This window comes from Dermacentor albipictus, chromosome 1, assembly GCF_038994185.2.
Source record: "Dermacentor albipictus isolate Rhodes 1998 colony chromosome 1, USDA_Dalb.pri_finalv2, whole genome shotgun sequence".
NCBI lineage: Eukaryota > Metazoa > Arthropoda > Arachnida > Ixodida > Ixodidae > Dermacentor > Dermacentor albipictus.
Window position 1 is genome coordinate 406,050,988 of NC_091821.1, and position 24,384 is coordinate 406,075,371.

At 49.8% G+C, this 24,384-nt stretch overlaps 1 protein-coding gene across 1 annotated transcript in view; it reads left to right on the top strand.

The window, feature by feature from the left end:
* Window positions 1-233: 233 nt before the first annotated feature.
* LOC135903536 (netrin-1-like) overlaps window positions 234-24,384 on the top strand; it is a 186,154-nt gene continuing 162,003 nt past the window's right edge. Inside the window, exon 1 of the mRNA XM_065433845.2 lies at window positions 234-1,363. Coding sequence (XP_065289917.2) covers window positions 298-1,363 — 1,066 coding nt within the window. The 5' untranslated portion in view covers window positions 234-297. The remainder of the gene's footprint in view (window positions 1,364-24,384) is intronic.

The following is a 24,384-nucleotide window of genomic DNA, read 5'->3' on the forward strand; positions in this document are numbered from 1 at the left end:
GTGCTCCAGCGCGTATCTCTTCCCCCGGGGCGCGACAAAACGAAAGCGGCAGAGGCGGGAGAGGGGCACCTGGTCCGTGCCAGCAGCGTGCCGTGGGGGGAAGACGCCCCTCCGGTGCGCGCGGGAGAAGCGCACCCGCGCGCTCCAGCGCCCTCGCGCACCGGGCCGCGGCGCGCGACCAATGGGAGGCGGCGCGGGACGGGACGGCGGCCCCATTCGAAGCGGCCGGAGAAGAGCGTCCGCGGCCGCAGTATGAGGAGCGCGCCGAGAGCGCGGCACGCCGCTTGTCTCCTGTGAATGGGGGCCCCCACGGCGCTCGTGTCCGGCGGCGGGCCGCCGGCCCTGCTGCTTGTCCTGGCGCTGGCGGCCACGGCAGCCGCGAGGGCCGCTCCCTCGTCGGCCTTCCTGAGCTCCATGTTCGCCGCGCAGACGCAGCAGGACCCGTGCTTCGACGAAATGAACAACCCGCGCCGGTGCATCCCGGACTTTGTGAACGCCGCGTTCGGCAAGGAGGTGCGCGTCAGCTCCGAGTGCGGCAACCCGCCGTCGCGCTACTGCGCCACGGCCACCGACGAGAAGGGCGAGATCGTGCGCAACTGCCAGATCTGCGACGCCGGCAACCCGAAGCGCCGGCACCCGGCCGCCTACCTGACCGACCTGAACAACCCGAACAACGTCACCTGCTGGATGTCCGAGCCGTTCCAGCAGCCGCTGCACAACGTGTCCCTCGTGCTCAGCCTGGGCAAGAAGTACGAGCTGACCTACGTGAGCCTGCAGTTCTGCGGCGCCAAGCCGGACTCCCTGGCCATCTACAAGAGCACCGACCACGGCCGCTCGTGGCAGCCGTTCCAGTTCTACTCGTCGCAGTGCCGCAAGATATACGGCCGCCCCAACCGCGCGTTGATCACGAAGGCCAACGAGCAGGAGCCGCTCTGCAGCGACCCGCAGTCGAGCACCGAGCAGCTCTCCGGCGCTCGCATCGCCTTCTCGACGCTCGAAGGGCGCCCGTCGGCCTACGAGTTCGACAGCAGCCCCGTGCTGCAGGAGTGGGTCACTGCCACCGACGTCAAGGTGGTCTTCAACCGGCTCACCAACTGGGCGCTGCCGGAGCCCGCCTCGGCCGACAACGAGACGCTGGTGCCGGCGCGCGACGCCTCCTACTACTACGCCGTGTCCGACTTCGCCGTGGGCGGCCGCTGCAAGTGCAACGGCCACGGCTCGCGCTGCGTCCAGAACAGGGACGGCCAGCTGGCCTGCGAGTGCAAGCACAACACCGCGGGCCGCGACTGCGAAAAGTGCAAGCCCTTCTACTACGACCGGCCGTGGGGGAGGGCCACGGCACACGACGCCCACGAGTGCGTCCGTAAGTACACCCAAAAGCACGCTTTCACCCGAAGCACTTTTTCCCGCTACCTCTTCTTTACATGTAGATGTGTCCATGCGTTCAACCCCCACCGATAAGAGCTGCATGAAGTTTGAACTGTTGAATGTTTGTGTGCGAGTTATCGTGATTCCGTTCACTGACGTGGGAGTTCTTCCCGAAGTGTTCTTCCCAGGTGAGAGCAAAATGAGGCTGAAGAATCCAAAGTCGTCATCTTGACAAACTGCAACATATGGCGTGGATGAGGGATGAATAACACAAAGATGCACGCGAAGCGCGCGAAATGCATGAGCAGACACTGTCTTACAACCTCACTAAGTTCACACGGCCGTTCTCCTAGACTCCTAGACTAATCGAAAGCAACAAAATAACGTAAGCAAGTGGAAGAGTGCTCTGCTTGTGCTTTGACTGCAGAACTGTCCAGTCACTTTTGAACTGTCCACCAATTCGCACAATGTTTATGCAGCGACAGGAAACTCTTTTGCTTATTTCGCGTATGTCTACCGTGGCACGTATTTGCAAGCAACATGCACCGTTCGTTCCGCATGATTATCCGCTTCCGCTCACTGTCAGCGGGGCGTGTCCTGTAGGATTACAGGGTGTCTTACTGCACACTTCCGTGCTTGCAGCGTTAAAGATTGTTACTTAAGCGATCTTTGAAAAATTTAAACTTTAAAAACAATATACAATAAGGATTCTTGTCAGTGACGTCGCAGCAACTGGTAAACAGAAAAAAAAGAAGTTTTACGCTTTACATTAATGCCGCATATTAAGTTAATAAGCTGCAATTTTGAAAACAATAATAGTCACCGTGTTATTAATATAACTGTAGGAACTTGTTCTTTTTTTACTGTCGATACTAGAACTTTTTTTTTATCTGCGGACCCAAACGCATAAATTTAAACGCGAGTCTTTTTTGCGCACTGTACTAAATGTTTTTAGCACAAGCCAGACATGTCTGAGCCAGAAACCCGGGTCCAGGCTGCCCACGTCCGAATTGATAGTAAATAGACAGGGTAGTTTAGTTTTTAACACTAATCACAGCTGTCGGACGCGCGTTACAGTATTGCGTATACAGTCACGGTATACAGTATACAGTACAGTATATATAGTACAGTAAACAGTACAATATAAACAGTATACAGTACAGCATATGTACAGTATATACAGTATACAGTACAGTATGTATACAGTATATGCAGTATACAGTCACATAGCTGCGTGTACGCAGCTATGTGACTAGTCTTTTTGATTTTGTCACCTAACATTTAGTTATTATTTACTTCTTCAGACTTGTCTTACATCAGAGCTGCTTGTCGTCAGTCTGGCACACTCGAGGCATAATATGCTTCCATTTTTCTGGTTCATTGTAGAAAATTTACACAGCGCTTGGTATGGAAAGCACAGTGAGAGAGAGAGAGAGAATGAAGAGGAAAGGCAGGGAGGTTAACCAGATATGAGTCTCCGGTTTGCTACCCTACACTGGGGATAGGGGATAGGGGTTAGAAAGATGACAGAGAGAGAAAGGAAAAAAAAAACGAACGCGCACACATGGAGACACATACACAAAAGGCGTTCCAGTTAAAGTCGTTCACACAGGCCGGTAGATCGCAAGAAGCGCAAAAGCGCTTGCACGGCCTTCTTCTGTGACGGTAGGTCCTTTCGATGTTGCAGAATTCTTTTTTCAGATAGCGGTTGGTCGTCCAGTTGGTCTAGTTCCTGGCTGAGGCATGCCCTCTGTGGACTGTACTCCGGGCAGGTGCACAAAATATGGCCAATTGATTCTTCATGGCCGCAGTGGTCACAGGTTGGGGTGTCGGTCATCCCTATGCGGAAGGCATAGGCTTTAGTAAAGGCAACGCCCAACCAAAGTCGATATAAAAGCGTGGCGTCTCTACGGCGAAGCTGTGATGGCGCTCGAAGACTTAATGTTGGATCAAGTGAGTGCAGTCGCGGATTTCTTAAATGTGGCTCATTCCATTGCGACGCGGTGCACTGCCGAGCAAGTAGGCGGAGCTTCCGTGCAGCGTCAGTTCTAGAAAGAGGAATGGGGACGTAGCGCTCCTCAGTATGGGCTGAGCGGGCAGCGTGATCCGCCCGTTCATTGCCGACAATCCCGCAGTGACTTGGAAGCCACTGAAAGGTTATGTCGTGGCCTGCATCACTGATATGGTGTAATGTCTCTGTAATATGGAATATTAGTTGTTCGTGCGGTCCGCGTCGTAGAGGTGACAGTAGAGACTGCAGTGCCGCCTTCGAGTCACAGAATATAGTCCATTTGTGTGGCGGTTCATCACCAATGTGATGAAGAGCAGTAAAGAGCGCTGCGAGCTCTGCTGCTGTCGATGTTGTCGCGTGGGTCGTCTTAAATTTGATTGTTGTAGCTTTCGCTGGTATGACGATTGCCGCCGCGGAGCTGCTTGGAAGGACAGATCCATCAGTGTAAATATGCGTAGAGTCACGGTAGTTCTCGTACAAATATAGTAGCGTGAGCTGTCTAAGGGCTGGTGATGACAGATCAGCTTTTTTCGAGATACCAGGTATTGCGAGGTTGATTTTCGGCTGAGCGAGGCACCATGGAGGGATCGAAGGTCTCGCAGCCGGAGTGAAACAAGCTGGCAATGATTCATCATATGCAGTTATCGTTTGGCTGAAAGATGTGTGTGGCCTGTCCGCTGGTAGAGAGGCTAAATGGTGACGAGGAGTCCTGGCTAGATGCCTTATATGGGTCCTGAGTACTTCAATGTCAATGTGGGTCTTGACAAGGTGGTCTCTAGCGATTGCTATCGTAGCCACTGTTGAAGCACTCTGAGGCAGGCCTAGATAGATCCGGAGCACTTGACCCTGAAGACTTTGTATAGTGCGTAGATTCGTTTTGCCTGTGTTGATTATTGCTGGCAAGCTGTATCGCAGAAATCCCAGAAAAAGCACCCTGTACAGTTGTAACATGGCACTAGGCGACATTCCCCAGGTCTTGCCAGCGAAAAATTTGAACAGGTGGCATATGCCTGTCAACCGTTTTTTCACGTAAGATATGTGTGGGCTCCATGACAAGTCCCTGTCGATTATGACACCTAGAAACTTGTACGATCGGACCCGTCGTATTACTTGGCCATTTATCGTTACACTGTAGTTTGCCATGGGTTTGCGCGTAAATGGCACTAGTGCGCATTTCTCGGAGGAAATTTCCAGGCCTCGACTACGGAGGTAGACAGCAGTTTGTGTCGCGGCTTTCTGAATTCTCGCTCGCAGCTGTAGGCGTGTTACCGCAGATGTCCATATGCAGATGTCATCCGCGTACATTGATAGCCTGACTGTGGTTGGCACGTGCTCAAGGAGAGCAATTAGTGTTAGATTAAATAACACGGGGCTAAGTACACCGCCCTGGGGGACTCCGCGGTAGCTATAATGTAGAGAAGTATGGCCTTCCTCGGTGCTTACAAAGAAGGATCGCATGGATAGATAGCTCCGTATCCATTGAAACATCCGACCACCCACTCCTACCTCTGCGAGTGCAGAGAGGATGGCTTCATGCGTAACGTTGTCATACGCCCCTTTAACGTCGAGGAATAAGGATGCGCAGAGACGCTTACGGCGTTTCTCATCTTGAATGTAGGTGACCAGGTCGAGGACGTTATCGATCGATGATCGACCGCGTCGGAAGCCCGCCATGGCATCTGGGTAGGTGTTGTGGTACTCCAAGTACCACTCCAGGCGTCCTAGGATCATCCTCTCCATTACTTTGCCCACACAGCTCGCCAAAGCGATAGGGCGATATGATGAGAGCTCCAACGGCGACTTGCCAGGCTTCAGCAGTGGAACAAGGCGACTTGTCTTCTAGGTTGTTGGTAGCGTGCCATTCCTCCAAGATTCATTGTACACCTCAAGAAGAACCCCTCTCGCTCGCTCCCCCAGGTGACACAGAGCTCGGTTGGAAATTCCGTCAGGTCCTGGCGCTGATGTGCGGCTACACAAAGCTAATGCTGCCTTAAGTTCGTGGATCGAGAATGGTAGATCCAACCGGTGATCACGTGGTGGCGGACAGCTGCTCGAAGGCGATGGAATGTTGGTAGCTGTGAGTTGGCCGGATAATCTGGCGCAGAAATCCTCTGCCACGTCAATCTCCGATCTCTTTTGAGAGAGGGCAAGTGCCTTGAATGGGAATCGCTGTACGGGAAGTGTCCGCAGTCCGCGCACCGTTCTCCATAGTTGCGATAAAGGCTTGCGTGGATCTAGCGACTCACAGAAGGCAGCCCAACGTTGCGATTCGAGCTTGTCTAACCGGCGCTGTATCTTCTTTTGCGTGCGCCTGGCGGTCCGTAGATCATCCATTGTTTTCGTACGTCGGTATCTTCGTTCAGCACGTCGTCTGATTGCTCGAAGTCGTTCTAGTTCCACATCATAATCATTAAGTTTCGAGGAGCATGTTAGAGTACGCATAGTGTCTTGCACCACGCTCTTGATGGCCTCTTCCAAGTCGAAAGATGGATTGGCGTCGCAGTGTTCTTCCATAATAGACTGAAATTTAGGCCAGTCCACTCTTTGGATCGTATCCCGTATTTTGGAAGCGGTCAATCCTCTGATCTTGATGTACGTGGGGATATGGTCGCTTCCGTGCGTCTCTATGTCCGCAAACCACCCTGCACGCCTGACTAGGCTTCGTGAGACGAAAGCCAAGTCAAGACAGCTGCTGTACGTGGAGCCACGCAAGAACGTAGGACTTCCATCATTCAGCAGCCAAAGTTCATTACTGGAGGCGAAAGATACCAGAGCTCTGCCTCTTGCGTTGATGATCGGACTTCCCCAGAGTGTATGATGGGCGTTGAAATCTCCAGTGATGACCCAGGGATTGGAACTTGAGGAAAGGATGTCTCGTAGTCTTTTGTAATCAAATCGACTTGACGGAGATAGGTAGGCGCCTACAAAAGTGAAGGCCAGATTCTTTTTCCTTACGTTGAGGCATATATATTGATTACTGTCATTAGGTGGTACAGGCTGATGAGTGTAGGTGAGGTCACGGCGAATGAACACCAAAACCTTACTGTTTTCATAAACAGCTGACGACATAAATGATTCATATCCAGAAAGCCTGATTTTGTTCGATAAGTTCGGCTCGCAAATGACGATAATGGGAAACATATTGGCGAACACGAAGCGACGGAAATCCGAAAGGCGCGCTCTGAGTCCGCGGGCATTCCACTGAAAAATAGCTGCTTGTCGGACCTCTTCCCTAAAAGACCGTGGCTGTGGAGCCATGATCTACTCAAGGGTTGCAAGCACCGGACTCAGGGCGTCCAGTACTTGAAGCGCACTTCTGGCAGACGGTGTGTGCATGTTGCTTAGCAGCACGCGAATGGCATTCATTAAAGGCCTAATAAGTGCTATCACTTGCTCATCTGTTTTCCGCGACTCCTCGGATACAGCACCTTGCTGTACTGGGGGCGGCTTCTTCTGCGGCTCTTCTGGCGGTCGTATACGTGGAAGTGGCGGCCATTCCTTTGTGGAGAGAGATCTGGCAGTTTGCTCCCTTCCAACATTGGTGATCGGAGTGCTGGAAACGTCCGCTGATGATGATGCTTGACGAGGGGACTTTTCCTGAAAGCTTGATGTTTTCCGCCGTGAAGACCGTTGTCGGTGACGTCGTCTTCGCCGTACTTTCACAGCGGCCTCTTTGTGGGTAGAGTTGTCTCTCACCATTTGCTTAAGAATGGTGAACTCTTTCTTGATCTGGGGACAGTCTTTGGAAGAGGCGCAGTGATCACCTTGACAGTTCGGGCACTTGAACGTGGTTGCGCTGCAGTTGTCTTCTGAGTGGGGTTCGGCACATCGAGGGCACACGGCCGAATTTCTGCAAACACCCTTCACATGTCCAATCTTCTGACAATTGAAGCATTGCATTGGTCTTGGAATAAATGGTCGAACCTGGTGGCGAAAGTGGCCGACCTTCACGTAGGGTGGAAGGCAGTCGCCTTTGAAGGTTATCTTCACACAACGTGTGTTGCCGAGGCGACTAACATGCACAATCACGTTGTGTTCGCTTGCTGGTTTTATGAGAATTGGGAGGTCCGCATTAGATATTTCATTGTCAATGTCATAGATGACTCCAGTTATTGTGGCACCATTCGTTGGCACGATGGATCGGACCTTGATGTTTCCCAGCTGCGTTACATGTTGTAGTATGGTCAGTGCACTCGGGTTCATCACATCGATTGCCAGGATGTTTCGTCTAGTATTTATCCTAACATCCTTGATCTCATTTGGCACGGTGTTCTCTAGATACACGGAGAGTGCTTGCCTGTTGAGGACGCGCAGGTTGTCGGTAGCGTTCTGTGGCACAAACAGGATGGAGTGAGGCCATCGCTGAGGAGCTGTTTTCACAGTGGTCGAGCTGGACGCCGAAGATGAGTTGATAATTCTTCGTTTGGCCTTGCGGTACTGGACAAGTCGAAAGCTGTCCTCCGAGGACTCGTCACCTGATGCGCAGTACAGCTCCGTGTCCTCGCTACCACTCGACGTACTTCCTCGCTTCCTCGAACCGATGTCCGCGGGTGAACGGGAACCGGGAGGATCCTCGGGGTGTTGTACATCCATCACCGCGATGGAGGGGGCGGTAGACCCCACAGGTGCAGTAAGAAGTCCAGAAAAACACAGAGACGGGCGAGATGTGTTCCGCAAGAGAAGCACTTCGTCTTCCTCCCCCCGAAAGCACAGTGAAAAATCCGAAATACCTATAAGGACATTTAATGACTGAAATTAAAAGGAATGTTCAACTCTGGACTGGGAAATGACGTCAATACATGTATTATGAATTTACAACTGACCGAGTCTTTATTTCACGTGTTTTAACAAAAAAATCACGATTATACTTAAGGATAGAAAGTTGGGCGAGTTGGCACCGTAACATGACACATGTCCATGTCACTTCGCGCTACAATCCAAGATCATATACTTTAGGAATTCTAATGAGCACCTGTGATTATAATTTAAAATGGACTTCTTATTTCTGCGCCCACACAAGCATTTCAATCTTCGCCGTTATCCAATGTAGGCGTGATCACAAAACCTGCCACGTTTCTTTCCCGATCCGTCTTGCAGGCGTCTTGCACGTTGATTACAAACACTAAAGAATTATCGCTTAAAGCGCGACTAATGGCTTTGTGACACTTGCGAGAAATGGATCACCTTCATTCATCTTGTTCTGACAGCTTGGCATCAAGTACGTAAGCGAAGGTGGCATAGCTGCAAACAGCTGGAAGCTTCGACCATAATTAGATTGGCCTGTGGCAATTATTAAAGCTCATTAAAGGAACACAAATCCTATTTAGAAACGTTTATTCGTAATGTGAACAGCTTGTACGTGTTTCGTGACGGCGAACGCGCCACTGAACAAGCAATTAAGTGCCTGAAAAAATAAGCTGCGCCTGCATGGTCGCAAAAACGGACCCGATAGTGTTTCTGTATGCCACGATTCTCGTGTCTAAATTGCGTGTCGCTTTGAACGAACGCTCCAAAAAGATATAATAATAAATGGCGAGAAAGAACTAACGGAAATGAAGGAGTCCCAATATACTTAATCGAGTAAAGGCCATGGATACAAAGCCAAATGACACCGTAGTAAGGAACGTTCGGAAAAATTGAGGAACATTAGCTTCTTTTCATCGTGTAAAGTATTCAGTAAGTGTATAGGAGGGAAAGTTTGCGATTATTCACATATTTTATTAAAGGAAGAAGGTTTATTTTGGCCTCGGTGTATGCTGGGTTTGTATGATTGCTCTTTCCTTATTGGTTACTTGTCCAGCAGCGGCAGCATTCGAGCTGGGAAATCGCTGTCCTATAAGACGGAGCTTTGCTATTAGTTTGAATTTGAATAAAGGGAAAATCAGACATCCACCCGCACGTAGCAATTGCTACAAAGTTTGAGTTCATTACGTTCGAAATTTGAATTTGATCATGTATAAGCAAGGTGCAAGGTTTCATCATTGCCGAATTATTCCTATATGCATATACGACGTACGGTCACCCCCAACTAAACCAACTTCAGCCTTCGTTCAGAACGCAGGCCGGCACAGCTTCTGTTAATGTATCTTACTCGTGCAACGAAATAACATCAAGGAATAAGCAGCGCAGTTCCAATATAATGAGCAACAGTAAATCGCTCCCAAGGGCTTCATGCTGTCCATTTTACCTGTTTCTCAACTCTTCATTCCCTAAGAGTAGTACTACGCATGACTACATGTAGCTGTTCTTTCCAAGAGACAGCATTCTCTCATTCGCTGTCATCTGTGTACGATGAAGCTTCTAGCCAGCACCTTCTACGATATTTTTTTATCGAATCTGCTACAGGATATGTAGTGAGAAGAAAAGAGTCACACTGTCTCTGTCAGTGCCCAAACCGCACAGACTGCTTCCGTGAAGTCGCGGGACACGGTTATGTGCGCCGCCCGTGACGATAAATCACTCACTATACCGCGCTTCCTCGTCGCGTGTACAAGAGACGACCGTTTTTGCCCCGCGAACGTTTGTTTCTGCAGGGGCAACGTTTTATGACTTGCTACTGGGAGTCAGAAATATGAGTCACAAACCGCGGTGCCATCATCGCAAGTGGCTTTTATCTTATTTTCCTTATTCTTCATTTGCTTTCTTTTTTTGTGTGTGTCTGTTCATCTCTTTTTCTTTTCTTTCTTCTTCCGTTTCTATTCGCGCGCACCAGAACATCGTCGCAGTTCTCTGCTGTTTCTGTGCAGATAACGAATAGTATATATGGTGCCAAGTTTACGAGCAACAGCAGCAGCTCGCATTGTCTCTTTCGGGCAGAAGCACTCGTAAGTCAGCGACGCCGGGACGAAACTGCGAACCCGTTGCGAAGTTTCCTTTCCTTCTTTTTTTTTTTTTTTTGGTGTGGGCGGCATTGTCGGACATCTCCCATAAGCTATAACTATACGGGTGGCGTCTAACATTGCTCCTTCCCCGACACCTCGCGCCCTTTTACGTTTCATAACTCAACAGGGAAAAAGGGCCATTACAGGCTGTCCACGGTGTCAGCTATAACGGCATGTACGCAAGGTGATGTGCAGACCCGGAGAGACGGGAACGCCGTGAGGCGAAGCACAGGTACTCGTGATTTGCAACTATCAGTGGCTAAAGGCTGAGGAAAGCTTGTCTGCCTGCTTTCTTTATGTCCCTGCTTAAAAAGCCCCTCATGACTGGCTGAACAAATTACGCTTCTTTATTGCTTTGTTTTCAGCGGGTATCACTGATCGGTTGAATCTATTTGTTAGTTCTTATTTAGTTTCCTATATGCAGTAAGAAACGAAGAAATTTATGCACGCTTTACAAGAGCGAGCACTGAGAATCCTCGAGAGAGAGAGAGAGAGAGAGAGAGAGAGAGAAAGTAGAATTCAGGAAGGCAGGGAAAAGAATTCAGGAAGGCAGAGAATCCTTGAGCGTGCGTCGTATGTTAGAGGTGATAATGCAAAACATGCATTAAACAATATGGAAACAGAAAAAAAAAGAAATGGAAACGAAGACGGGAAAGCAAAGGTCGCAAGTGACTTGAAAAGTTCTAAAGAATGATTAATCTCGCAGTTCATCACGTTTTCAGAGAACCATGATGTTGACGAAGAAAATGAGTGCTAAGATTGTGCAATAGCTATGGGCACACGGTATTCGCGCTTCAAGTACGAGTAGAGACCGCTAAACCTTTCTCGTTTATTTTATTTTCTCTTTATCCGTATATTCCCGTAGGGAGCTGCTGCTACTCTACTGATCATGTTACAGCAACAACTCGCCCTCCTTTAGAACACTCGGAATTTCGCGGCACCCGATATTATATATGTCCGTCCATAAACGCTGTTTCGATTATTACCACTCCGAACACGCATGCGCGACAACAGGGGGGAGAGGCTTCCCATTCACTGTCATCTGTTCGTCTCCTCTTCTTCGACGGCAACGAGCGTTTACATTCAAGCCGCGTACTTGCAGGTACTTACGGAGACATCACTCTTACATCTAACCTGTCTTTCTCTCTCCCTTCCCCACAAAACACTCACACGCGCAGACACCGACAGACAGAGAGAGAACGTAGCCCGGTTCGAGCAACCGGCCGGCAGCCCGGCCCAAAAGTGCAACCTCGCCACGGCCTTGTCGGTCCGGCATTGGAGAACACAGACGCGCGGTATAGCCAGGCACGCGGGGCGTAAGCCGGTTTCGCGCACCTAAAAAACGCCGTCGAAGAGCTCCGCACACTCACGCACCACTGTGCGATGCGCACTAAGCAATTGAGCAGCGGCCGAACCAACCGAGTGGCCGGGCATTTAATGATACTGTCGTGGTTAGCTCCCCCCCCCCCCCCCAACCCCGCGGCCCTTTCCTTTTCTCCCTCGACCACTTTCTTTCCACCGAACTTTCGAACGCTTTCTTTCTTTCTTTCTTTCTTTCTTTCTTTCTTTCTTTCTTTCTTTCTTTCTTTTCGAGTCTCCAGTTCATGCTGGTACACGTACGCACCTGCAAGAGCGCTGCAAGCCGCCTTCCCGTCGGCCACTTATCCAGGAGGGAGCCGCTCGTAGTGCCTTAAATATCTACTCGGCTTAAGCGGGAGGGAGGTGCCGTTTTCATCTGTTTCCAGAGAGGAGAAGTGCATCGGTGAGAGAGAGAGAGAGATCCAAAGTTACGCTACACGAGTACGTTTTGCACGGTTTGTTTCCTAACGACGACCACGACGCTGGATTGTTGCCCTCGGCAGCGCGTTCAACGCGAGCGTAGGCAGGGAAGCCCGGCGTTCTTCGCGGAGCACAATGACGGACTCGGAAAAGATTAATGGCCCACGCCGCTCATGTTGTTGTTCTCGCCGAGCCGTTGCTTCCACGCAATGTCTGAATGGTAGAGCCAAGCAGGCGTATATATACGCTAACGGGTGATGCGTGGGGGGTCGTGTGGTCCTTCGCAATTTCACGCGCGCGCGCGAGTGAATGAAGGGCTGTGTGATTATACGTGCGAGATGTTCTGGCTTCTTTAGGGGTGCCCAAAAAGAGGAGCTGGCCGCGATACTAGTTGGCGTTTAGCCGAGCAAGATTCGTTCACAGGGGCGAGTACGTCCGCCTGCAATTCGTCCACGTGCACTTGGTGTGGGATGACGGCAACGGAAATTCGGTCCTGGCAACAACAAAACATTACAAAAAAAAGTGATGCACTCTGGCGAGTTCAAGACTCGCACACAAAGTAAGAAATAAAGAAAGGGAGAAAAAAGGGGACATATCCTATTCCGAGCTATGTGTACGCATTGACACGTGAAGTTCTTTAAACGCGTTGGTCTACGTGTATCACGAATGTGACTGCTTTGTGAGTACGGCGTCCTCAGAATATTCGCCGTCTGTATCCCCCAGGATGTCGCCCGTCCACATACATACATACATACATACATACATACATACATACATACATACATACATACATACATACATACATACATACATACATACATACATACATACATACATACATACATACATACATACCATCACGGAAGATGCGAAGCGATCGGGTTCTCGCTTCAAAACGACTCGACTCCCTGTCGACTTCAAAGGACGGAAGGCGCCGCAGGCTCGTCGCCTCCCCCGCAGCGGGCGGCTTCTTCACCGGCAGCCGCGATGCCTCCGGAAGGAGGATCGAACAAAGACGCGATTCAGGTGCACGGCTGTCGGCGGCGGCCCCGTCAAGGCCGGCGCGTCCCCGCAGCAGCCAGCGATGAGTCAGCCTGCGAGGAACGGGAGACGGCGGCGCACAAGAGCCGCGTGCGGCGATTCACCACCTCGCGACGCTGCCCCGCGGGACCCGGGAGGAGAGGACTTCAACCTCGAAATTGCTCTCCCGCCTCACTCGCTGTCTAGCGGTGGCCCGGTGTCGCCCTTTCTTTTTTTTTTTTCGCCAGCCGCGCGGCCGTCGCTGCGAAAGCGCGTCCAAACGAGAAGTCCGCGGTGGCAGAGCGGCCGGGCGCTCTGCTACCGTTCTGGAGAATCGCCAGCCGGGTCGCGGGTGGGCGAGCGGCGCTCTCGCGAGCTCGCCGACCGGCTTAACGCTTGGCACTGATTATAAACATAGGGAGACGCCGACTTTGTGACGACTCGGATCGCTGTCGCCGCATTCACTTGTCACCTGTAATGCCTACTTCATTCGTTTTTGAGCCTCATTCTCGATGCCCGTGTCACTCTCAGCTGATTGTTGTGCCCTCGTCCGCTTCCTCGATCACGTACGTAGAAATGCCGGGAATTCTTCGGGCTGGAAGCTACGTTGCTGACAACGAATTTATTTGCAGTTGTCTTGTATACATTCTTGAGATATCGGCTTGATGTGATTCTTCGGGCTGTTTCGTGTTCGCTATCATACGAGGCTGCAAAGGCATTAACCGTCGCTTCATTGTCCGGCATCACGTTCAATTTCTTCGGATCTCTGGTGAAACTGGCACAACTGGAAACGAGGTATAGCCGACCGAATACTGGCTGCTGCTCACTGCTTGACACTCGTCACCCACCTGGAATTCATCCTATTTGACCGCGTGAGAAAGCGGATACCTTCTAACTTCCAATACTGTGACGCACCAGAGATTCCTATGTGGAGAAATACCTGACGGTTTCTATCCGTAATATAAAGCACAGTGCGGCCATTTACGCGAGAAGTTGAAATAATTTGTCAGACGTACTTCTTTTATAACCAGAACATACTTTACATTTGCATGCCCTGCCAAGCACGGATGTGCTCTCACAGCCCTTCGGGATTTCCTTGTGATCAGCAGTCTATAATTAATTTGATTTGTATACATTTCATTTACTATGCGCTACACTTTGTTGCGAAATATACTCACATGAACAATGCGACATTCGTGCGTGCTTGCGTGTGTTAGACAAGAAAAATATTATATTGTTCGTCAGTAGAATGTATATAGCTACATCGCGTTGGCTTAATATAATATGACAGCAATATTGGGTAACTTCTGTCGAAACAGCCTGCAATCGGCCTTTTTATTTATCGAGTGGGTTTATGAACATAATAGATAGGGGGGCTACCTAGCCCGTGGCCTGCCCGTACATACGATCTGATATAACCCAAGAAGAGAGCACGTCTTCAGTAACACGTCTACAGTAACACGTAAAAACCTCACTTGGCACGGCGTCACCTGTTACGTGCTTACACGAGTGACTCGGAAGCAGAAACAAATCAGGTTGCTTTGAAGCTACGAATACATCAGCACGCCACTGGTCCAGCTATGCCAAACAGTTGTACTCTTACGTTTGATGCGTCGAAGAGGGAAGTCTCCGTAAAAGCACCTATATAGAGCCGCACTGTATACGGGCCCTGCCATAGGGTACCCCCATAGATCATGCTATACGCCACCTGAAATGATGACGTGCACGCATCGTTTGCTGGCTGCTACATGGCACTATCGTTGCCGGGGCGCAGGCTTCATAACTCAGGAGTTACGCGGAGGAACACCGCGACACACTCAAACAAAGGCAAACGGAGAAAGACAAACAGGCGAGTGTGAAACTCTAGTGCCAGTGCCGACGGGGAAAGAAAGAAAGAAAGAAAGAAAGAAAGAAAGAAAGAAAGAAAGAAAGAAAGAAAGAAAGAAAGAAAGGAAGAAAGAAAGAAAGAAAGAAAGAAGGAAAGAAAGGGAAAAAGAAGGGAAGAACACGTATGCACGTACACGTTGCACTTATACACACACGCTCATATATACACAAACACGCACGTACCAAACAAATGCACGCGAAGTGTGTATATCAGAGAGCCAACAAGCGTGTACGCATATCCGCTGCAGCCGGCTTGCGCAACGGGACACCCGTGCGTGCAGGTAAATCAGTAAGAGGACCGCGGCAGCGCCTGTAAACACAATCAGTGGTAATGAGCCACGTGCGGGACGACGCCGGCTTTGCGCCATAAGTCAGCTGGCCGCGACAACAACGGCACGTCGCCGAGGAAGCTCCATTTGCATGGACTGCGCGCCGCAGCCAGCCCGGCATCCTTGCGCGAGCGATGGCCGTGCGAGAGCGCGTGCGTGTACACGTGTGCTCGCTGCACTATACTGCGCAGTATATATAGCGGCATGACGTGCCAGCGCGCGAACACTCCCCCTTCCCCTCACCGTTCACCCTTCCTCTTTGCCTGCCCCCACGCGAGGGCCTTAAATCCCCATCAGACTTTTCACGACGTCTTTGTTTGCTTTGTTGTGCGCACGGGAGGGAGACATTCATCAATTACGGCAGGCCCTCGCGCGTGCATGCACGCACGCGCAACAGCGGCTGCAGCGCATCGTACACTCGATGCATCGCCTCTCTCTCACCAACATTTTTTTCCTGCGCGCTGTGATGCGGAGTGGCGCTGTATCTCCCGCTTAGTCCATAAGTTGTACAAAGGGACTCCTTGCTTTGCTTCAGCAAGGTGCCTAAGGGTGGCTACCTTTCGTCTGCGTTAATGTTGCTCGCGAGCGGTACAGCCTCGACGAGTTAAGTAACCGGTTCCGATGGTCACTCTGTGAGCATTGTTTCTGTACCGTGAGCTGCGATGTAAATAGCAGATACTATTTCTTAGCAAGTTATGTCATATCGTTTTTTTTTTCTTTGTCGTCTTCTTTTTTCTTTCTTTTTTCTTTTTGTTCAGCTGATTAATACGGCAGTTTTTCACAGTGAGCGAGACTGATATCACTCTCCTAGCCAGGAACTGCGATGTAGACTTAGAGGCATGAATTCGTTCACGATCGAGTTTAGCTGTACTTCATCTTTTCTGATAGGAAAATAAGTTAGTTAACCACTGTTAGCCGTTACTTATACATACCATTGCGTCAGTGTGTATTCTTCCCCCTCCCTCCCTCCCTCTCGTTCTCTCTCTATTTTTTGTAGTTGCTCTGGAGCGTGCAGCAGTTAATCGCGTCGAGGCAGCGAGTCTCAGCATATATCGAAGTATCGAACCAGTTCATGATAAACGCGATCACCCGTTGCGTTTATCTATTTTATACGGACACAATAAATGTTTTTTATTTCTCTCTCTCTCAAGCTCAATGTACTATATATACGTCGTATCAGCATACTTTAGAAGAGTAGTGTCGTGCGAGAAAGTACAAACATAAGTTGTTACAAAGGAATAAATAAAAAAAGAAATTAACGATAAAGAAGCCTCGTGAATAATCAAAACAAAATAAACGGTTTTATATAGAGAGAAATAGAAACGAGGGAAAAGAACTTCGCACTGCAGAGAGAACGCGCGTCGCTCAAGAAGATTCAAAGCCCGCCTTCCCTAACGAGAACTTGTCGCTGTGCTATGCTATAACTAGGCGCACGCACAACTACACTTTAGAACGCCGAGTAAAACTTTTTTTTTTTACTCGAAGCCGATTGCTACTTTGCGTATCGTTCCCATATCAGCGGAGTCATCCCTTCCTTCCGTTTAGATCTGCATTATGACTGCTCGTACGACCTAATGATTTCTCTCGGGCAGTTTCGCAGTGCGACCGTCTGCACGCATCCGGCAGCAGACGTCGCTTGCGCGCGCATACACATATATAGCTAACGTGTATATAGCTCGCCGAAAAGTGCACGCCGTACGCGGCCGTAAAAGAAGTCACTGCACTCCGCTCTGGCCGTTTCCCACGTGCGCACCCCCATAGTGCCGAGCCGGCAGACGACGCGCCGCAGCGTACGATTCCGCAGCGGAAGTAAAACTGTCTCGCAGCACTGACGTACATAATATCCCTTTACGTGAAGCGAGCGCTCGCTCTCGCGTAAGTACAGCGATACTCACGCCCACACATACATTACAGACGCACACATACGCTCACTATATAGTCGTCTCCGTGTGCACTGTATATACGTAGTGTAGGCTCCCGATGGTCTCCTTTTATCTTGCTTTCGGACGCCAAGGCGCAAAGTATACGATAAGAAGAAGTGAAAGATTGAAGCGCGGGTCTTTTCCCGGGGCTGCGCCGACCGGCCGGATCCACGATTCCCGCGCAAGCCTGGCCGAATCGCGAAAGAGATATAAAGTTCTTGCCCGTGTGGAAGCAAATATCGACGGACTTCCTAGAAGAGCGAGTCTGCTATGTGGCTCTCCCATGCGCGCATGCGGGGGAATTTACGACTCCGACCATTCGGCAAACTGCGGCCGAATGAGCGACAAGCTTGCGCGAGATACAAGCCGCGCGCCGCCGTGTCGGCTGTGGCGGTGAGAAATGTATCTTACGCTGAGGCTGGGCAGCGCGGTCTCCGAATTTCTCGCTCGCGGCTTCCGTGCGCCGTTGCGGCAGGTCTGCTTGTTTCTGCTCCGTGCGTCCGGCTTGCGCTGTGCGCACATTTGTATGCACGTCGCGATACGAGGAATCGGACGGCGCGCGAAACGTCATACTGGCTGCGCAAGCGGGAAACGGTTAGACGCATAAGGCATGTATGACTCCGCCGGAGGAGACACGTGTTAACATCTATCACGGCCCGTATTCGTAAACCTTCTCTTGCGTGAGAACTCTCCCTGATTGGCTGGTGCTCTGGTGCCCTGCACACGTGATGCAAGCGGCATGATAACGAAACGCCACTTGGCCGGCATTTACATGGAAGAAGAGTTTTGCGAATGCGAGCCCAGAATGCGCGCACGTCAACGTGGTGTTACGAAAGTCATTTGTCTATATCAAATTACTTTTATAACTTGAACATGTCGACTTTGTTTGAGTGAAACGAGGTCATTTATTTTGATTGAGAGAATTTAATATTTGTCTCATGGACAAATGTGTATGCGTGTGTGTGTGCACGTGTGCTACATTGCAAAGGACAAATAACTGTAGACTTCAATTCTTCACTTTCGTGCCCTTTCTCAGTGGTGTGTTTTGAATCCTTTGTAGAAAGAAAGTACATTTATTATACAGGTATCACGAACATGTAGACGGAGCGCCAAGAGAACGGCAATTATAGTCAAGCCCGCATGTAATGAAACTACCCTTAAAATGGGATTGATTCGTTATATCCAAGAATTCGTAATAGGGGAAGTTTTTCTACATATGGTGACAATGTGACGTAGGTTCATTATGAAAAGGCCAGTCAGTCCATGCAACTTCATTCTACCATCGCGAACGTGCGCAACTCTTTTTTTTTTCTTTAGCGGGAATAACGTTCACCTACAAGGGCATTGCTGCGGACAAACTGGCACGAATCGTGCTGTGTAAATGACGTGTCCATCTCTGGTGGTTATGCTTTTTTTTTGTTCTTCTATAAGCCAAAACACACTGACATAATGACAGCCATCTTATAGTGGCCAATTGCGTGAGGCTGCTTGCAAGGGAATGGAGAAGCTTGCAAGGCAGTGGAGAAGGGAATGAAATGGCCATCTTAGGGGGAAGAAAAAAAGTAAAGGTAAATGGACGATGTACGGTGCGAAAGAAATGTGAGACGGGAGCCGCCTCGCAGTGCAATATGAGCTCGCTCAAATTCGTTGGGTGCCTGAGTATACTCCAGTGAGGCCTGAAACACAAATGGAGCGGCAAGTCGTTAAGACGGCTGTGAGAGCGAAATCTAAGACTTTTCCACATTCCGGAAACCACTAACGGCCCCGGGAGGGCTGTAAATGTGTTCGGTGATGACGGCGAATAACCAGGCTGTGCGTACGGCACAGGTACGCGAATGAGCCATGAAAGTTAACCTTCACATGCACATTTAAGCGTTTTCTCTGCTTAATCAATAAGCAGCTTTAATGTTATGGTGGCCATGCCATTTATTTCTACATATTCAAAAAATTGATGTAATAACGATGAAACAGCTGTGCGTTTTCTAGAGAAATGATTTTACATTGTTTGCAAGGTGTTTACGAAAAATTCAATGCTGGGCAGCTGTCGTACTTTTTTTTTTTTTCACCGGCAACATGATGTTAAACTCTAGGAGAGTGTGTTGGGAGGCTTGGTAAGGCATTATTTCGTGAACGATATGGACGAGACACCGAGGTAGAAGAACACGGGACGAGCGCAGATTGCGTTCGTCCTGTCTTCTTCTAGCTCGGCATCTCGTCCCTAGCGCACTTAAAGTTCACGAAACACTAGTAAAGGGGATCCAGCGGGTGTAAAAAATATTGCGATCATATGTAATAAGCTTGTAGTTAAGTAAAGTCTACCAGTTTACTTATAAATCATTAACTTTAAGCAGTCGCACCGGTTGCCCATTTGAAAACATCCAATGTTTAAAGACATGCTCATTTGCTTAAAACGCTGAGTCTAGCCTAGCTTCCGAGGTAACGGTCTCCGGATTAGGCAGCAGAGCACTATGGTGATCCATGTAAAGTTCGCAGAGAGAGAGTGAGATCAGATGCAAAAGGTTGGTGATATTAACCGGAAGACAAACATCCAGTTTGCTACTCTGCGCTGGAGAAGGGGTAAGTGATGACAGAAAACTCCAAAGAGAACAGCACATGCAAGGAGAGAGAATGCCGAAATTCACGAAGAATCTTTTTTGGAAAAAATTATACGTGGAGCATCTAGTTTACCGTCTACATTTTGTGTACTAAAATTTTGGAAGTGGTGCTAGTTCAGTCATCATACCCAGGAATGTTGTACATTGGCCCGGGGCCATCTGTCGAACTTCACCGCAATGCACTAGCGTAACACTTGGGCACCATTTTCAAACACACACACGCATATATATATATATTTCAAAAGGCCGCTTGAATTGCAACAAATTTCAGTTAGCGACGTCGAGAGAGTGCACCTTTCTAATAGCATGCTTATTTACGGCGCTTATTCGTAATTTTCCTGCTGCGTTATAGCGGTGTTTTAATCCTGACCAAAATTCTGTTTTACCGCATCAAGGACGTTACGACTAAGAGCCGTAGATACTGATGTTAACAAAAGGGCGTGCCCTCTCCTTGTTGCTAACTGAAAGTTTTTAAAAATTCTGGTGGCCTTCTTAAATATCAATCTCTTTAAAATGATGTCTTCCGAGTTACGCAGGTGCACTGCGGTGACGCTCGACAGATACACGAAGGGGTAATGTTCAAAATTCCTTTACCTGTGCTAATGAGAACGAACAGCGCTGGTGAGTTAATTATTGGCCCTGATTTCTATATGAACCCCTAACCTCATGGTTGAAAAGCTATGCAGTGAAACTTTAGCCAACTATAGCGCCCTTATTTGGGATAACAAACACGTGTGTTGCAGAAATCACATTCCTTATTGGCGCCCGTTTAAGTTCATTCTTTCAATGTTTATTTTAGAAGAAAAAAAAAAGGAAGGGGTGTAAAAGGAAGCAATGTGTAAAAAGATTTGCTTTTTACGGTCTCTTAAAAGCTGTCACCTGCGATACACTCCCGCGTCTTTATTAAACTAAATGCAGCGCTCGTCATCTCGTCGTTGGGTCGCACAGTTGCGACCCCGTTCCGTTGGTGTATGCACGAAACACGCAAAGCAGAAACCCACGCTGAAGCACCGTGCAGCGAGAGCTTCCACGCGCACCACTGGCTGTCCCTTTTCGGGGCAAAAAGCCCTCCGGCCGAGTCGCCACCCCGCCTCTTCCCGTCCCCTCCTTTCCGCAGCTGTTGCCCCTAAATTAATTCTCGCACCACTGGACGTCCGCTTCCTCGGCGAGAATATTATAAAGCGTGCGCAATGGGCACTTACACGGGAGGAAAAATGAAGGGAACGTATAACATGTAGGTGACGGAGAGGTGGCGTGAAGAGGATGCGGGCCAGAGGAAGCGACGCGATGTCGGCTGCCGCGTGGCCCCACCATCGCGTGCTTGTTTGTGTGTACGACAGGGGACGGAGAGGGAGAGGGAGGAGGCAGGAAAGGGGGCTGCGTTGTAGTCGTAGCAGATCCGGCGCGCGTCGTTTGTAACGTTTAAAAGATTAAGACGTGTCAGTGCGTGGACGGCGACCGGCGGCGCACGATGAGGGGAGCGGTGGAAGAGGGGCGCGAGGTATGATGAGAGGCGGGAGGCAGCTCGGACCGACAGGCAGCCAGCGGATGTACGGATGCCTCCACCCCCCCCCCCCCCCCCTCCTCCACTGCTGCTGTTCCTTCTTGTACTGTTTTAGAGCCGACGCTCGAGAAGCCGGGGCGACGGAGAAGCCGCGGCCTCTTGTGGCCCCGTGTCGCTTCGGCGCGCTACGGGGCTGCACCGCTCGCTCCGTGCAGTGCCTGGAGAAGCCGACCCCATGGGTGGTCCGAACGCTTCCACGCGCATGGTTGCCTGCTTGGCTGCCTGCGTTTGTGCGGGCTTTCTCGGACCGCATAAACGCATAGCATAGGCGCCGCGTGACGGCGCCTTTGGGTCGCCGCGAGCTGCTGGCTCGCACAACGAAGGAAGTGCCTCCCGAGGAGCTGCTTAGGCCTGGCGAGGGATCGGCGCGATGAGCGCAGTTCCGATACGGCACGTTTCCGTTGGTTATCGTTCCGTTTTTCTTTATATTCTTTCTCTAAGAAAGCGCCGAAAGAAATGCGCTGCTGTTTGTAGACAGATATAAAAAAAAGATAAGAAAATAACCGACAGGATAGGATCTAGGTGGGCCTTAGATGTGACACAAAAAGCCGTCTTAGAACTGACTGCCTTCAGACTGTTCTGAAAACGTGGGCAATCTTGTATTGCGTGGCGTCGCAGATAAAGAGCACCGCAAGTGGAGCCTAAATATATTTCGGAGTCATTAGCTTGCGCCTCTGAAACACTATCACAGGCTGCTGCGACACTGCGTCCTGGCAAGTTGCCCGGCACATGCTGCAAGGGACGTAATGGAGAAAGAATGGCGATAGCGGTGTCTGAGAGAGATTGCGCGTTTTGCCTTTCTTTTCGTTGTCCCTTTGTAGCAATGGCTAGCAAACACTAGTAATTGTGCAAGACGTTTTGTTTGTCATCGTCGAGTTTCCAATCTGAGGTGCTTTGAAAGACAGACGCGTAGAGTTTACATCTACATACGTGGACGTCTAACTTGAGCAGACGAATGCCGAGTGCAGCTGGTGTAAGGGAGTGGGGTCCTTCTTCCTTCTGCTTACTCGATGAATTTAGAAGGTAAGAACAACAATGGAGGTCGGAGGGTGAGGTGCCGTGGATTCCCACTATAGACCGCCTTAACATTTGACGCCTCTGCCCTGCCACCTAATCACCCCATAAATAAATTTTGTCTCAATATACCCGGAGTGTCATACTTTCACGTGCTTTCGACATGAGTGATACGCGCTTCTTCTTGTTGGTGTATGTGAAAAGACGTATTCACTATAACGTGTAGCGTAGGACAAGAAAATTTCCTTCTTCTCGTTGAACTAGCCTGCGAGAAACATAAAGCCGACGCAATGTCCTCATTGCACGTCTGCAAACCTTATGCAGATGCTCCCGCATTAAACTGTATTGTTTAATCGTAAACTGTATGGGAACCTTTTTACTCCAGGCATTTTTGGAAAGCGATGAAATTAAAACCTCGTCTGACACAGCCTCCCGGCTTCTTCGATCATTTGTCCCGATGATGCCTACTATATATACTGTCACCGATGGACTCGTACGTGCAACCGTCGAGAACAATAGAATGTGGCAAGAGGGGTTTGCTGGTAGTTATTATCTAAATGAAAAGTGCACGCAAGGCGAACTGATATTATTTTTCGAATGCCCAGCTTCAGTCGTTTACTCTTTCCCGTGATTCTTCCGTGGCACAGAATAGTGTCGAAATTTAACGCTGTGGGTGTCTCTCTCTAGCCTTGTCAGCTTTCATCCCGGCTGCTCCTGTGTGCACTTTTCTCGGGACCACCAGAGGAAACATTGATTTATTTTTCCATTTATAGGAAAGTGAATACGTGAAAGTAATAACGCGTATGTGTTAATGCACTAAACAAAGCCCGAGGACGCCTAAGCACTGCTTGTGAGTTGTGAATCCGAAAACATTAATGTCCAATTGAACACCTCTGAGAGGTCCTCCGAGTTTTGCGCTGCGAGTAATGTACCATAGCGGTACGTGCTGCCCGAGCCAGCAAGCAGCAGCAGCCTGCGGTGTCAACGCCGCAAGCCACCGACGTCCAGCAGCCACCAAGCCGGGCGGGCGCGAGCAGCAGCTAAGTTCAGCGGGGATGAGAGAGAGAGAGAGAGAGATACGGACTGCGCGTAAGCTCCCGAGAGCGAGTGCGAGGGTGACGTGGTGACGTGGCGTCGCGGCCGTGCCCTTTCCCCTCACGCAACACCTGACGCGCTAGCGAGGCAGCAGGTGTTCCTTTCCGCCCACCTTGCTACGTCGAGGCGCGCTCGTGACGTGGCGTCACGTCCTGTGGGATTTTAGGTGCCGTTTCGCTGCTACAGACGACAGACGCTGGCTTTTTCACTCAGTGGGCCATTTGACGCTTTCGCGTCAATAAGTTTCCGTGTCTGGAAACGTGAAAACCACGCGGTTCTGTTTCAAATATGTCTTACCAACTCGCCCAGACGTCTGTTTTAATGGGCCTGTATGTCGCCCATATAACTCGGCCTGGCGAAATCGCACACGTCGAGACGCAAACTAGTTGATTTTGTTCGCTTTCTCACTTTTTAACAGGCATAGGCGGGCTAGTTGGTGGTCGATATTGGAATGCATCATGTAACCGCGCAAACAACAAAGGACAAAGAAGGAAACGCACAGGATAGGCGCAGAATTCCGCGCCTGTCCTGTGTGTTTTCCTCTTTGTCCTTTGTTGTTTGCGTGGTTACATGATGCATTCCAATATCGCTTTCTCACACGCGTCGTATAAGCGCACGATCAGAAAAAACACAAACGAATGGTCAACGCGCACTCATGAACAATCGAATTCTCGTATAACACCTTTGATCCTGTGATTCCTCACGGGGTGGTAATCCAGTAGTCGGTGGTATTTTCTCACCAGCTTCACGAATCGGTTGTTTTATGAAACCACTCCGCAGGCTCTTCGTATATGAACGATTCGCGGAAGATTCCTTAAATTATTCGAAACCCGATGGCATGCCGAAGTTGTGACCAGGCATCGCTTAACCTATGCAATGCGTCCTCACTTTATGTATCA